The sequence below is a fragment of the Stomoxys calcitrans genome, chromosome 4, assembly GCF_963082655.1.
Source record: "Stomoxys calcitrans chromosome 4, idStoCalc2.1, whole genome shotgun sequence".
Taxonomy (NCBI): domain Eukaryota; kingdom Metazoa; phylum Arthropoda; class Insecta; order Diptera; family Muscidae; genus Stomoxys; species Stomoxys calcitrans.
The window spans coordinates 174,884,805-174,899,157 of NC_081555.1; the positions used below are offsets into that span (position 1 = coordinate 174,884,805).

Sequence of the window (14,353 nt, forward strand, 5' to 3'; positions counted from 1 at the left end):
CTAGTTCGGATGTAGAGAGAGACTTCCAATATCAAAACTACGCCTCGAAGCAACTTCAGTTATTTTTCCTAAACACTTCGAATTTAAGTCTCACACCGCAAACATCGCGTATCTTCACCCTTTGTCTTTAAGGTAACTATCGCCTGTGTTAAAATATCACACACCAATAAAGACAACCCTTTGTTTTAAGAAAAAACCTTATCACGGGTGTTTTATCTCCATCTCCAAGATATATCGGTTTTGCAAATTATGGAAACGGGAGGGTCGGCTCAGGGACCAAAAAATTAACTGCCTTATTTTTACCGGGTGATGGATTTTGATATTGAGTGATAATTTCATGAATACAAGTTCAGAATTTTTTAAGGCTATAGGTAACACAAATAAAGCGCCACATTTTTTTTTTTGAAAAATGCTTATTTGCCTCCTTTTCAAAAATCATCGACGGTTAAAAAATTAATAGAGATTAGTTTTAAAATTCATAATCTTTATTAAATACTGAAAAACAAGCCAAAAAATTCTTTACACAATTGATAACTTTAAGAGTTTGTTCACTTATTCGCGCGAATTTCTGACCACCCAATCGCGATGATGGGCCACACTGGAAAATACATCAGGGCCAAATCTACCACATACACCAAGAACTGAATTGGTGACACCAACCAATTTGCCATCATAGACTGCTGGGCCACCAGAATCGCCTCTGCACACACCTTGCCCATTGAAATGGACCAAACAAATGGTGTTATCAGAGAGACGGGGCAGCCAGGTTTTACATTCGGCATTTGGCAAACCTAACATGGCAAAGTATTGTAGAATTTCAGGTTGGGCACCGTCTTGGCTAAGGCGTCCCCAGCCAGAAGTAGTGACAAAAGAGCCAACAGGTGGTTCCTCGGTAGCCAATTCAATGGCGCGCACATTTTCATTCATTTGCAAGGGGGCCGCCAATTTCATGAGGGCAATGTCGTTATCGTTTTCGTTATACGAAGGATGGACGGTTATTTCCGAAACATTGGCCTCCTGGCCACCGCGGTTGACATAGATGCTGCCAGCACGTATGCTCAAATAAGAGGGATCACTGAAAATTTAGATATATATTAAGGCTAGTTCAATCGCTAAAGTTCATTTGTTTATTCTTACATGGGTTCTTCTCCAGCATATGCACAATGGGCCGCCGTCAGTATATATGAAGGTGATATTATGGAGCCGCCACATATATGGGTCTCTCCAATCCTTATGGACACCTGATGGGGAAATTGCCCTTCGGCAGCATCGGAGCCACCTAGAATGCGTGCACGTAGAGGCAGCGAAGGTTTTACCTTTCCGGCTTTTGTTGCTTGTTGGTGCAGCAAACACAAAAGAGCGATTAACAAATGCTTGTGGAAAATACTTCCGAAACTCATTTTGGATTGTTTTCTATAAATCACCCAACCAAGTTTGCTAATCATGAAAATTGTTGAGCTATTTATAGTCGCATTTGAAGTATGTGTCATCTGAGCACAATGCATTATCAAATATATTCGACAAATTGAAGTCCCACTCCAAGTTAGAGTACCTCTATGGCCACACGATGTGGTATGAGAGGAACTAGTATTGGAAGTACTATACTAGTAGAAGTACCTTGTTGAAAAAACCACACGTTGTAAATAACAAGTAAGAGCGTGCTAAGTGCGGCCGGGCCCAATCTTATATACCCTCCATCACGGATCGACTTTGTCAAGTTCTTTGAATGACTTTTTCAATATATATATATATAAGCTATATCAAGTTATTGACCAATATGGACCGTACTTGTGATGGCTGTTAGAAGTCATAGAAAAACGCCACCTTTAAAATTTTAGGCAAGTCGATCAATAATTGCGTCCTCCAGAGGCTCAAAAAGACAAATTGGGTCGATCGATCGATCGATATGGCAGCTACATTAGACTATCGACCGAGTTAGACCATACTTGGAACAGTTATTGGAAGTGATATCAAAGCACCACTTGCAAAATTTCAGCCATATCGGGTAAGAATTGCGCCCTCTAGAAGCTCAAGAAGTCAAGACCCACGATCGGCTTATATGGCAGCTATATCATAACATGAATCGACTTGGTCGATTTACAATCGCAGCTGACCCACACTAATAAGAAATATTTGTACAAAATTTCAAGCATCTACCTTTGCAACTTCGAAAGTTAGCGTGCTTTCGACAGACGGACGGACATGGCCAGATAGACTTAAATGTCATGACAATCAAGAATGTATATAAAGTTAGCATGCTTTCGACAGACGGACGGACATGGCTAGACGGACTTAAAATGTCAAGATGATCAAAAATATGTATATTGTATGGGGTCTTTGAAGCATTATTCCAGGTGTTACAAACGGAATGACGAAATTAGTAAGCCCCCATCCCATGTTGGAGGGTATAAAAACAAGTAAAAGCACCGTTTGGCCGTATCGAACTTGGGATACTCAAAAAGGTCCAGCAATATCGGAATATTGATCCATATAGCAGCATTATCTAACTATGATCCGATCTGGACCATATTCAGCACCAACTCACTTTCCCACATTTTAATGAAATAGGGAAATTAATACTACTTTTATGAGCCAATGTCCTTAAGTCGGAAGATCGACCTAAAAAGCAGCTATATTTGGTCTAATGCGGAGCCTGCATATGAAAAAAAAAATCAATATCACAATCCTCCGTTGAAGGATAAGAAATTGAATTGGATTCAGTTAAACAATTTTTCACATTTAAATTTTGCAAATAAATATCAAAAAAAATTGGAAATGTGTTTAATTTCTGTTTATACCCTACACCATAAGATGCGGGGTATACTAAGTTCGAAATACCGTTTGTGACACATCAAAATATTCCGCTGACACCCAACAAAGTATAAATATTTTTTAATGACTTGACATTCTAAGTTGATTTAGCCATGCCCGTCAGTCGAAAACACGAAAGCTTTCGACAGAATAAAGCAAGGCGCTTAAAATTTTGCACAAATAATTTCCTTTAGTGTAGGTCAGTTTGGATTGTAAATGGCCTTTATCGGTCCATGTTCTGATAAATCTGCCATATAAACCGATCTTGGATCATGATTTTTTGAGCCTCTAGTCCGGAAAATTCTTATCCGATTTGGCCGAAATTTTGTTACGACTTCCAACAACTGTGCAAAGTATGGTTCAATTCGGTTCATACCTTGATATAGCTCCCATACAAACCGATCTCGTGTCTTGACTTCTTGACCCTCTAGTCCGTGCAATATTTATCCGATTTGGCTCAATTTTAATAGGAGGTGTTTTGTTTCGACTTCCAATAATAGTGAAAAGTATGGTCCAAATGGGTTCATAACCTGTTATAGCTCTCACATAAATCGATCTCCCGATCATAATTTTTGAGCCTATAAAGGACTCAATTCGTATCCGATTTGGCTCAAATTTTGTACAACTGCTTTTCTTATGACCCTCAAAACGAGTATTGAATATGGTTTGAATCGGTCTTTAACCTGATATAGCTCCCTCATAAACCGATCTCACGATATTACTTATTGGTCCGTATCAGTCCATTACCTGATATGGCTCCAATAGCATGCCAATTTTTATACCTTATACTACCAGTGTGGTGTAGGGTATATTCCTTCCACCCACAAGGAGGAGAGATAGACCCATTGATAAGTATACCGATCGAGAATCATTTTTTGATTCGTTTTAGCTATGTTCGTATGACCTGCTGCCCATGTTAATTTGTGTGCAAAGTACAGTTCGGAATTTTCGTCCGATCGTCTAAAAATTTGGTACAGAAATGTTTCTCAACCTAGAGACAGAGCCTATTGAAATTGGAAAAAATCGGTTCAGATTTGGATATAGCTCCCATATATATGTTCGTCCGATTTGGACTAATATTGCAATAAGGTGGTCTTTTGTTAACCGATTCAATCGAAATTTGGCAGGAAATTCAATCGAAATTTGGCAGGAAAGGTCTTCTTTCATTAGTGTTGAATTTCATAGAAATCGGTCCAGATTTAGATATAGCTCCCATTTACATCTTTCATTTAATATGCCCTTTTGAAGCTGTAGGACCCACAATTTTGGTGCGATCTTTACCAAATTTGATAGGAAGTGCTTTTTGTGTGTTTTTTAATATGTGTGCAAAATTTCATCAGAATCGGATCAGATTTATATATAGCTCCCATATATTGGATTGCCCAAAAAGTAATTGCGGATTTTTAATATAGTCGGCGTTGACAAATTTTTTCACAGCTTGTGACTCTGTAATTGCATTCTTTCTTCTGTCAGTTATCAGCTGTTACTTTTAGCTTGCTTTAGAAAAAAGTGTAAAAAAGTATATTTGATTAAAGTTCATTCTTAGTTTTATTAAAAATGCATTTACTTTCTTTTAAAAAATCCGCAATTGCTTTTGCGGATCCGATATGGTCTTTTAAGGCTGTAGAAGGCACATTTTTGTTCCAAAATTTGTTTGTTTGTTACAAAATTTGGCACAAAATGTTTTTTTCGACGTCTCAATATGTGTGCAACATTTCATTGAAATCGGTCCAGATTTAGATATAGCTCCCATATATATCTTTCCGCCAATATGCCCTTTAAAAGCTGTAGGAGCCACAATTTTGGTCCGATCTTAACCAAATTTAGCATGATATGTTTCGTGTAACGTCTTAATACATTTGCAAAATTTCATCTATATCGGATTAGATTTAGATTTAGCTCTCATATATAACTTTTATCCGATTTGACCTATTGAGGCTGTACAAGGCACAATTTTGGTCCGACCTTTACGAAATTTGGCACGGAATGCTTTTTGTGACGTCCCAATATGTGTGTACAATTTCATCAGAATGGGATCAGTTCTATATAAAGCTCCCATATATATCTTTCACCCGATATGCCCTTTTAAAGCTGTACAAAAAATTTCATGAGATGTTGTAATTGACATGCCAATACGTATGCAAAATTTTATCAAATTCGAATGAGATTTAGATAAAATAAAAACTCCCTGACTAGATTTGGATATTAGTGCTATATTAAAATTTTTACCTAGACTCGGTGGTGTAGGGTATTACATAGTCGGCTCCGCCCGACTTTTGCCATTCTTTACTGGTTTTATATTGTACAATAAGTAGAAAATAATTTGAAAAAACAGCATGAGTCATGTTGAGCAATATTGACAACAATTCTCTGGAGAGTACTACAGTCCAAAGATTTTTGAGTGCATGGTTTTCACGTAAAGTGTTTGGGCTTGTGCTGGGGTTGGAGTACCTTAGATTTTTTAATGGTGCCAATAGAACTTGCGTCCAATTTTCCACTTAATAGTTTCAAAAACACCTATTCATAACTCTTGACAAATTTGATATCAACCCAATTTAGGTATAAAATCAAACAGAGATAAGATCCATTTCATCAATTCATTGCAAGTATAAATACCTAGAACCAATTCCAAACCATTAAGAATTGTGACAAAATAGCCCAGTAAATATGGCTGCCGATAGTCTTTGGAAGAAACATTTCTTGCTTTGCCTCTTAGGGGCATTGGCCCTTTGGCAAGGAGTTGAATGTCTCAAACATTCCAAGCCTCCTCTACTGCCACGCATAGTAGGAGGAAGCTTTGCCAAATTAGGACAATTTCCCTATCAGGTTGCTCTGTTGTACAACAACGAACATTTATGTGGTGGTTCCATTATCTCTAAGGAATATATTATCACTGCTGCTCATTGCGTGGTCTATCAATACACCAAAACTCGGTAAGCTCAGCAAAACACTAACATAGCCATTGCAGGTGTTAATTTTTCTTTCATTTTTCAAAAGTTTACCTGTTACTTCATTGAGCATTCGAGCTGGCAGTCTTTCACCCATCTTTGGCGGTCAACAAGTGGGAGTGGCAAACATAACCATTAATCCTGCCTACGATTGGTTCCATCATGACATTGCTGTGCTCAAATTGTCCGAACCTTTGGAATTCAACGAGAATGTGCAAGCCATAGCTTTGGCCAATGCCGACCCACCATCAGGTGTGCAAGTCTCAACCTCAGGTTGGGGACGCACCAGTACCTATGGCCCCTTTGCAACACTTTTGAAAAATCATACCTTAACCTCGTTGACCAGAGACGATTGCGAAAAAGAATCAAAACGTTTTGTACCGAAGAGTGTCATCTGCCTTATGGGCGGCGATAACAACGGCATATGCAAAGGTGATTCTGGTGGTCCAGCTGTCTATAACAATACCTTGGTGGGAGTGGTGAACTACTATAACAAAGGCTGCGGCGTAGAACCCGAAGGATTTGCCAGCATAAAACAAAATCGTGGTTGGATCAGAGACAATAGTGGTGGTATTTAAAGTCTTCAAGGTCTCTCTATTTTCAACATAACAATGTTTTTGTATAACAAATAAAACCAAAGGCTTAAAACGGGCTAATAAGAAAAGTGCATTACATTGAAACTACCATTTCGCAAAGGAGTGAGTTCAAGAACTAGCCTTTCTAAAGAAAAGAGAAGAAGAAATAGTACTAAATCTAATTTTTTGAGAGAAAAGAGTACCAAATTAGAAATTTCTTTAGAAATGAGTATAAAAACTAGCCTTTTCTGAAGGAAATAATGCTAAAACTATTTTCTCATTTGGGAAGGACTACTTAAAAAAATATCAAGATTTACCTTTCCTAAAGGAAGAAGTACTAAAATTACTTAGTTTTCATTTGTTTCTCTTTCGGCGAGCTTAATGATAGGAGATTTTCGTCATTTGGTTAGAATTATTGATATGCCATATTGGATGTGAAGGCTTCAAGGGCCGTACGTTGGAATGTTGTACTTATATCGTATTTATTGCGTAAACGCCTCTATGATATAAATACCAAATTATCCACGCTTGAAAACCCTGTCTTCTAGCTGTTCCTTTCCCAATGGATGTGTTTGTATAATGGCAGATTTTTTGTTTACACAATTACACCGCTCCCATGGCATAAACATGTTTCTGTGCATCTTTTGGAAGTTGTATTGATGGCTTCGAACGCTATACAATGACAACGGCTCTCGCTGTTGCTCCGTGTGCATAGGTTCGAATCCCGGCCGGATTTTGCCGAATTTTCATTTTCAAGTTTTTTGCCTGTTAGGGCGAAAATCTTTTTAATTTTACAATATTCGTTTGTTTTTCTTTCGAGACTTCAATAGAAAAGCCAGAGATAACCACTCCCACCAACATACTAAAAAGAAGAAGAAAACATTTTAAAACTGCCTTTCCTAAGGAAAAAAAAAAAATACTTAACCTGCCTTTGCTAAAGGAAAGAGTACTTAAACAAGCTTTCCTAAAGGAAGTAGTAATTTTAGTACTATTTTGTAAAGAAAAGTGTAGCTTTGGTACGCTTTTCGAAAGTAATGAAGAACCTTAAGGAAGAGTTCTAAAAATACCATTTGATTTAGGAAAGAGTACTGAAAGTACCTATAACTTTAGGAAATAATACTAAAAGTACCCCCTCCTTTGGGAAAGTGTAACAATAAGTACTCTTTTCCATTAGGAAGTGTACTATAACTACCATTTACTTTGGCAAAGCGTGCTCTATAAGTGCCCATTCCTTTAGGAAAGTGCACTATAAGTACCTTTTACTTTAGGAAAATGTGCTTATAGTACCCTTTCATTTAGAAAAGTTTACTATAAGTACTCTTTCCTTTAGGAAATTATCCTCTCCTTTAGAAAAGTGTAGTATAAGTACCCTTTCCTTTAGGAAAGTGTACAATAACCTTTTCTAATTCTTTAGGAAAGATTTAGTACTCTTTGCATAAGAAAAGAGTACTAAAAATACCCATTGGGAAAGTATACTTAAAGTACCCTTTCCTATTGAAAAGTGTACTAAAAGTACACTTTCCTTATGGAAAGAATACTAAAATCAATCTTGCCTAAAGAAAAGAGTACTAAAATTAACCTTTTCTAATGAAAAGTGTGCTAAAATTACCCTTTCCTAAAGAAAAGAGTACTAAAATTATTCTTTCCTATAGAAAAGAGTACTAAAATTACTCTCTCTTAAAGAGAACAGTATTAAAACCATCCTTTGCCAGTGGAAGAGGTACTAAAACTACCCTTTACCAAATGAAATAGTGCTAAATCTACCCTTTCCTAAAGGAGAAGGTGCTAAATTTAGCTTTTCCTAAAGGAGAGAGTCCTAAAACTCCAGTTTCCTTAAGGATGTACAAGTTGGGTAGTAAGTATGTTATATTGTAGTATTGCTCCCAAAGTGTAAAATATGCTAGAGAGGAGATGAAATAAGTTAGGCTAAGTTCGGCCGGGCCGAATCTTTTATACCCTCCAGTCCCGAGATCGGTTTATATGGCAGCTATATCAGGTTATAAACCGATTTCAACCATATTTAGCACAGCTGTTGGAAGCGATACCAAAACACCACGTGCTAATTTTCAGTTAAATCGGACCCCAGATCGGTATATATGGCAGCTATATCAACAAATTTATCGATTTGGCCCATTTACAATCCCAACCGACCTACACTAATAAAAAGTATTTGTGCAAAATTTCAATCCTCTAGCTTTACTCCTTCGAAAGTTAGCGTGCATTCGACAGACGGACGGACAGACGGACGGTCGTTGCTAGATCGACTTAAAATGTCATGACGATCAAGAATATATATACTTTATAGGGTCTTAGACGCCCAATTCGAGGTGTTACAAACAGAAAGACGAAATTAGTGTACCCCCATCCTATGGTGGAGGGTATAAAAATAAACAACATATCAGATTTCAAATGGTTGATTTTATTCAGATTCCTTAAGGAAAGTGTACTAAAAATACACATTCCGCCATTTCTCATGGAAAAGGGTACTAACTCTAAAACTACCCCTTCACAAAGAAAACACTACTTAATCTAGCCTATAAAAAGGGAATGTTTATAAAACTATCCTTCCCAATGGAAAGAGTAGTACAACTAGCTGGACCTTTACTACTTCCTTTGGGAAGGACGGTACAAAACTACCTTTTCTAAAGGAAACAATATCCAAACTTGTTTTCTTAAAGGACAGAGTACTAAAACTAACCTTACTCTTTCCTAAAGAAAAGATTGCCGAAACTAACCTTTCTGATATGAAAGGGTACAAACACCCCTTTTTTAAAGAAGGAGTACTAAAACTAAACTTTCCTATAGAAAAGAGAACAACAATTTTTTTGTCAGTACTATTCTCTATTTAATAATCATTAAAATATTGCCTTATCCTAATGAGATTAGGACTGTCTAGTCCCTAGAGTTGGCTACCAACCAAGCATGATTCAGAGCAACACTGGCAAACCCATCAGGATCATAGCCGCAACCGTTTTCGTAGTAATTCACCACACCCACTAGTGTTTTATTGTAAACAGCGGGACCACCGGAATCACCTCGGCATATGCCATTGTCAGCGGCTCCAACAAAACAGATGACGCTGGCAGGCACAAAACTTTTTAACCATTTTTTACAATCGCCATTCGTTAGGGACACCAAAGTGTTATGTTTCAAGAGAGGTGAAAAAGGGCCGTTGGTGCTTGTGCGACCCCAGCCAGACGTTGAGACATACGCGCCCGAAGGGGGATTCTTTGTGGCCAAAGCTATGGCCTTAACATTGTCATTGAAATGCAGGGGTTCAGCTAGTTTTACCAAGGCAATGTCATGGTTAAACCAACGATAGGTAGGATGAATTTTCACTTCGGCTACGGGAACATGTTGGCCACCGGAGGTGGTTACAAGGCTGCCAGCTCGCACACTAAGCATGTCTAAAGGAATTCTAAGGAAAAAAAATTGGAACTTATAAATGAGCAAGGAAATTTGTGGGCACGGTATCTCACCGAATTGTAGACTGATCTATGACCACGCAATGGGCTGCTGTCACCACATAAAGCTCTGATATGATGCTACCACCACAATTGTGTTGGCCATTGACCAGCAGGGATACTTGATAGGGAAATTGTCCTACTTTGGCAAAGTTACCACCCACTATGCGTGGCTGTATTTGAGCTTTTGTCAGCTGCAGCTGCAGCACCAATCCCACTATCAGGCAAAATAGGACTTGCCTTTTCCAAATACTTTGACGCAACATGTTAACTTGGCTAAATTGTTTAAATTAATTGTGTCAGTTGGTGGACCTTTCAAGGTATTTATAGAGCAAACAATGGATTGAAGTTTTCTTTTTAATTGGAAAACTTTTAAAACAGTTGTTTTGCCATTGTGTAATCATTTGCAAAAACAAAGTGCGATAGACTAAATTTTTATCGCCATCAATTGAAATTTTAAGCTAATTGATATCAAAACAATTCAAAGTGAGATATTTTGAATTAAGTATTAATCTCACGTGTAAGTCTATGCTTCTATGCCACTTCTTTTAGCTTTAGATTGTATTCATGCATCATTATTATTATACCAAATATTGTAGGGCTTGTAATCAACATTAATGATGTAGTGCACGGTTCGACTCACAATGTCTATCCAATTCGGTTTAGTCATGTCCTTTTGTCTGATTTTTATCCTTTAGACCTGTAAAATACACCATAGACCAGATATTAGCACTGCGCCAAATGTTGGAAAAGGCCCGAGAAAGACAGGTCAACATTTATCATCTCTTCTTTGACTACAAAGCAGCTACCGACAGCACTATACGATCAAAGGTATTTCAAGCCATTTAATAAAAAAGGTGCCTTTTTTTATTACATGTTCTGCATGTAATAAAAAAAAGGCGCCGCGGAGCGAACGTGATTTACCTTGTCCTAACATCAACCTACAAATGGGTGCATCAAATGAACGCGATTATGAATGGCAATTGGGCTCGTTTAAGACTTAAACTGCATATCTTAATATATCCACCACTATCCACCACCTTAGGATATGGGATATATTCATTTAGTCATTCCGTTTGCAACACATCGAAATATTAATTTCCGACCCTACAAAGTATATATATTTCGGATCGTCGTAATATATATACGATGTCCGTGTGTCTGTCCGTCCGTCTGTTGTAATCACTCTACAGCCTTCAAAAATTGAGATATTGAGCTTAAATTTGGAACAGATACGTCTTTTTGATGCACGCTGGTTAAGTCCTTGAACGGGCCAAATCGAACCGATTTTCCGATAAAGGGTCGTCTAGTGCCCATAAATGCTTTATTTTGCATCCGATTTCGCTTACATTTGAAACAGCAAGTAGTTTTAGGCCTCCCGACATCTGACCCAAATATGGTCCATATCGGACTATATTTATATATAGCTGCCATATATACCGATCTGCCGATAAAGGGTCTGAAGCCCATAAAAGCTTTACTTTTTAACCGATTTCGCTGAAATTTGAAACATAGGGTTATATTAAGGCTCCTGATATTAGATCTAAATATGGATAAAATCGGACTATATTTAGGTAAAGCTGCCATATAGACCGATCTCCAGATAAAGCGGTCTAAGCCCATAAAGCTTTATTTTTTAACCAATTTCGCTGAAATTTAAAACATTGAGTAGTTTTACGCCTCCTAATATAGGGCCCAAATGTGGTTCAGATCGGACTATATTTAGATATAGCTGCAATATAGACCGATCTGCCGATAAAGGGTCTGAAGCCCATAAAAGCTCTATTTATTACCCGATTTTGTTGAAATTTGAAATCCAAAATTCAACAGTGACTTATATTTATTACCCCACTCAATATTCGTGTCGAATTTGGGGTGCATAAGTTATCCAATTTTCACCAGATTGTGCCGAAAGGGGGTTTTCATATATACTCGAGGTGGTGGGTATCCAAAGTTCGGCCCGCCCGAACTTAATGCCTTTTTACTTGTTTTTAAAATATATAGCGTCAGAACAATTGATAGACTTACGGACAGAGGTCCAACTGACATCCATGCTTAAATCAATGAAATTTTTTTCCATATCAATATTTTAGAAAAAATTTTTAAATTTTTTAACTGTTTTTACTTCTGTAAAAGAATTGAATTTTCATCAAATAATCGGTCTAAATGGGCTTATCTACATATGTTCAGAAACAAGAGGACTTTGAAAGTTAAGGGAACGTAAGTCTTTCATCTTATATGATAAAAGTTTAAAGTGTTTCGTTTTAAAGATAAGTTCGATGCAATAATGGCAAGTAGTTCACTTAAAATACTACGCATTAAGAATAAATAGGATGACATAATTTCGATCATTATAAATACTCCAAGAAAGTTTTCATTTAAATCAATTTGTTAAATTATTTTAGTTAAATCACAATGGCATACATAAGTCTTTGCAAGATTCCAATCGTTCTTTGCCTTTTATTGGCATTAGTTGAGGGTCTTCGTCACCCCAAGACTCGTTTACAGCCTCGTATAGTTGGTGGTGGTGTGGCCCAAGAGGGCCAATTTCCCTACCAAGTGTCTGTATTGGTAAATAACCTACACCATTGTGGAGGTACTATCATATCCGAGCGTTATGTGGTAACAGCAGCCCACTGTGTCATCGATGATTATACAAATAAACAGTAAGGATAAAAAAGGTCTCCTAAGATTTTCTTTATATGGTTTTTATATGGTTTCTAGCATTCCCGTTTCAAAGTTAAGTGTTCGTGCTGGCAGTGTGTTGACGACCTCTGGAGGCCAACTTGTCAAAGTGGCCCAAGTGAAGACTCCTCCCGGTTATTATCTCTTTCATCATGACATTGGTTTGGTGAAATTGTCTGAACCCTTGGAATTCAATGATAACGTAGGTCCCTTAGCCTTGGCAACTAAAAATCCTCCAACCGGTGTTTTGGCTTCAACTTCTGGCTGGGGTCGCACTTCCACCTTTGGTCCCATGTCACCAGTGTTGAAATACAACACCTTAATGTCCCTAACCAATGCCGATTGTAGAAAAAGATTGGGAGAATGGGTGTATGACAGCGTCATCTGCTTTGTGGGAACATCTGGCAATGGCATTTGCAGAGGGGACTCTGGTGGTCCAGCTGTCTATAATAATACCTTGGTGGGAGTGGTGGATTATTATAAGCTTGAGTGTGGACGCAAACCTGATGGCTTTGCTAGTGTGGCTGCAAATCTGGAGTGGTTGAAAGCGAATTCAAAGGATTAGAAAGAACAGTTATACGTTAAAACGAATAAAGATCTTCCTTAAATTAGTTTTTTATCTTTTTTTATAGTTTATAATAAACATATATGTTATATTTTAAATAAATTGTTTAAAAACAAATAAGAACGTTTGAATCTTAGGTACACCATGGAATCTAGTTTTTATCGGGACTACATCTACTTATTGATCTATCTCATATACAACATGTAAGACCGTGCTAAGTTCGGTCGGGCCGAATCTTATATACCTTCCTCTATGGATCGCATTTGTCGAGTCTTTCGCGCGGTATCTCTTTTTAGGCAAAAAATAATATTGAATATGAACTATTATGCTATTGGAGCTATATTAGGTTATAGCCTGAGTCGGACCATAAGTGAATTGAATGCTGAACAATGTAACAGTCATTGCGTAATATTTCAGTTCATTCGGATAAGAATTGCGCCTTGTAGGGGCTCAAAAAGCAAAATGGGGAGATCGGTTTATATGGGAGCTGTATCAAGCTATGGATCGATTCAGACCATATTAGACACGAATGTTAAAGGTCATGAGAGAAGACGATGTACAAAATTTCTGCCAAATCGGATGAGAATTGGACGCTCTAGAGGCTCAAGAAGTCAAGATCCCAGATCGGTTTATATGGCAGCTATATCAGGTTATGTATTGATTTGCGCCATACATTGCACAGTTATTGGAAGTCATAACAAAACACCTTATGCAAAATTTCAGCCAAATCGGACAAAAATTGAGACCTCTATGGGCTTAAGAAGTCAAATCGAAGCATCTCTTTATATGGGAGGTACATCGAAACCTGAACCGATAGGAAGAAATTTGGTTTGCATAGCTTGTATACCCCAGTATGCGGCCGAAATAATTTTTTCCCATAAATATACCAATAAGGAACGGTGGGTACTTCTCTTTTTTGGGGTGGGTTTATACAATAGTTCTTGCTCAATGATAGGGGACCTTTGGTTTTTATGTGGAGCCCCAAGGGAATTCCATATAGCGACACCACATAGACAAGTTTTACTTTCACAAATGTTGCCAGAATAAGTGAGGGAGTAACCACAGAGAATTCAAAGGAGGAGACCATACAGAAATCACATAGAGACTACCTGCTAGAAGCTTAGGAAACATTTGAAAAATTTGGTCTCCAATGGACCATTTATCAGAAGCAAGGGTACTGAAATACGCAGCGGATCTTGTTATAAGTTTTCTGAACAAGGTCTTTCTGAATGTATGACCGGTCATCACAATATTGGAATACCGCTTCCTCGATGGAAGATCTTATTGGTGATATTGTTTACGAAT

At 37.7% G+C, this 14,353-nt stretch overlaps 4 protein-coding genes across 10 annotated transcripts in view; 3 read left to right on the top strand and 1 right to left on the bottom strand.

Annotated features, from left to right (window-relative positions):
• Window positions 1–14,353, top strand: part of LOC106091030 (carboxypeptidase M) — a 165,840-nt gene that overhangs the window by 26,887 nt on the left and 124,600 nt on the right. The gene's annotated exons all lie outside the window — the stretch shown is intronic.
• On the bottom strand, window positions 464–10,097 carry LOC106089070 (uncharacterized). Its single transcript, XM_059367380.1, has 6 exons — window positions 9,814–10,097; window positions 9,233–9,752; window positions 6,088–6,213; window positions 5,767–5,856; window positions 1,138–1,490; window positions 464–1,075 (listed from the first exon to the last, which is right to left on the bottom strand). The coding sequence occupies exons 1-6, from the start codon at window positions 10,062–10,064 to the stop codon at window positions 553–555; spliced, it is 1,863 nt and encodes a 620-aa protein (XP_059223363.1). The 5' UTR covers window positions 10,065–10,097; the 3' UTR covers window positions 464–552.
• LOC106089083 (serine protease SP24D) lies at window positions 5,434–6,423 on the top strand. The gene is made up of 2 exons (XM_013254848.2): window positions 5,434–5,744; window positions 5,809–6,423. Exons 1-2 carry the CDS (start codon window positions 5,479–5,481, stop codon window positions 6,335–6,337), a joined length of 795 nt encoding a protein of 264 aa, XP_013110302.1. The 5' UTR covers window positions 5,434–5,478; the 3' UTR covers window positions 6,338–6,423.
• LOC106089075 (serine protease SP24D) lies at window positions 12,199–13,156 on the top strand. Its single transcript, XM_013254839.2, has 2 exons — window positions 12,199–12,464; window positions 12,523–13,156. The coding sequence occupies exons 1-2, from the start codon at window positions 12,214–12,216 to the stop codon at window positions 13,046–13,048; spliced, it is 777 nt and encodes a 258-aa protein (XP_013110293.2). The 5' UTR covers window positions 12,199–12,213; the 3' UTR covers window positions 13,049–13,156.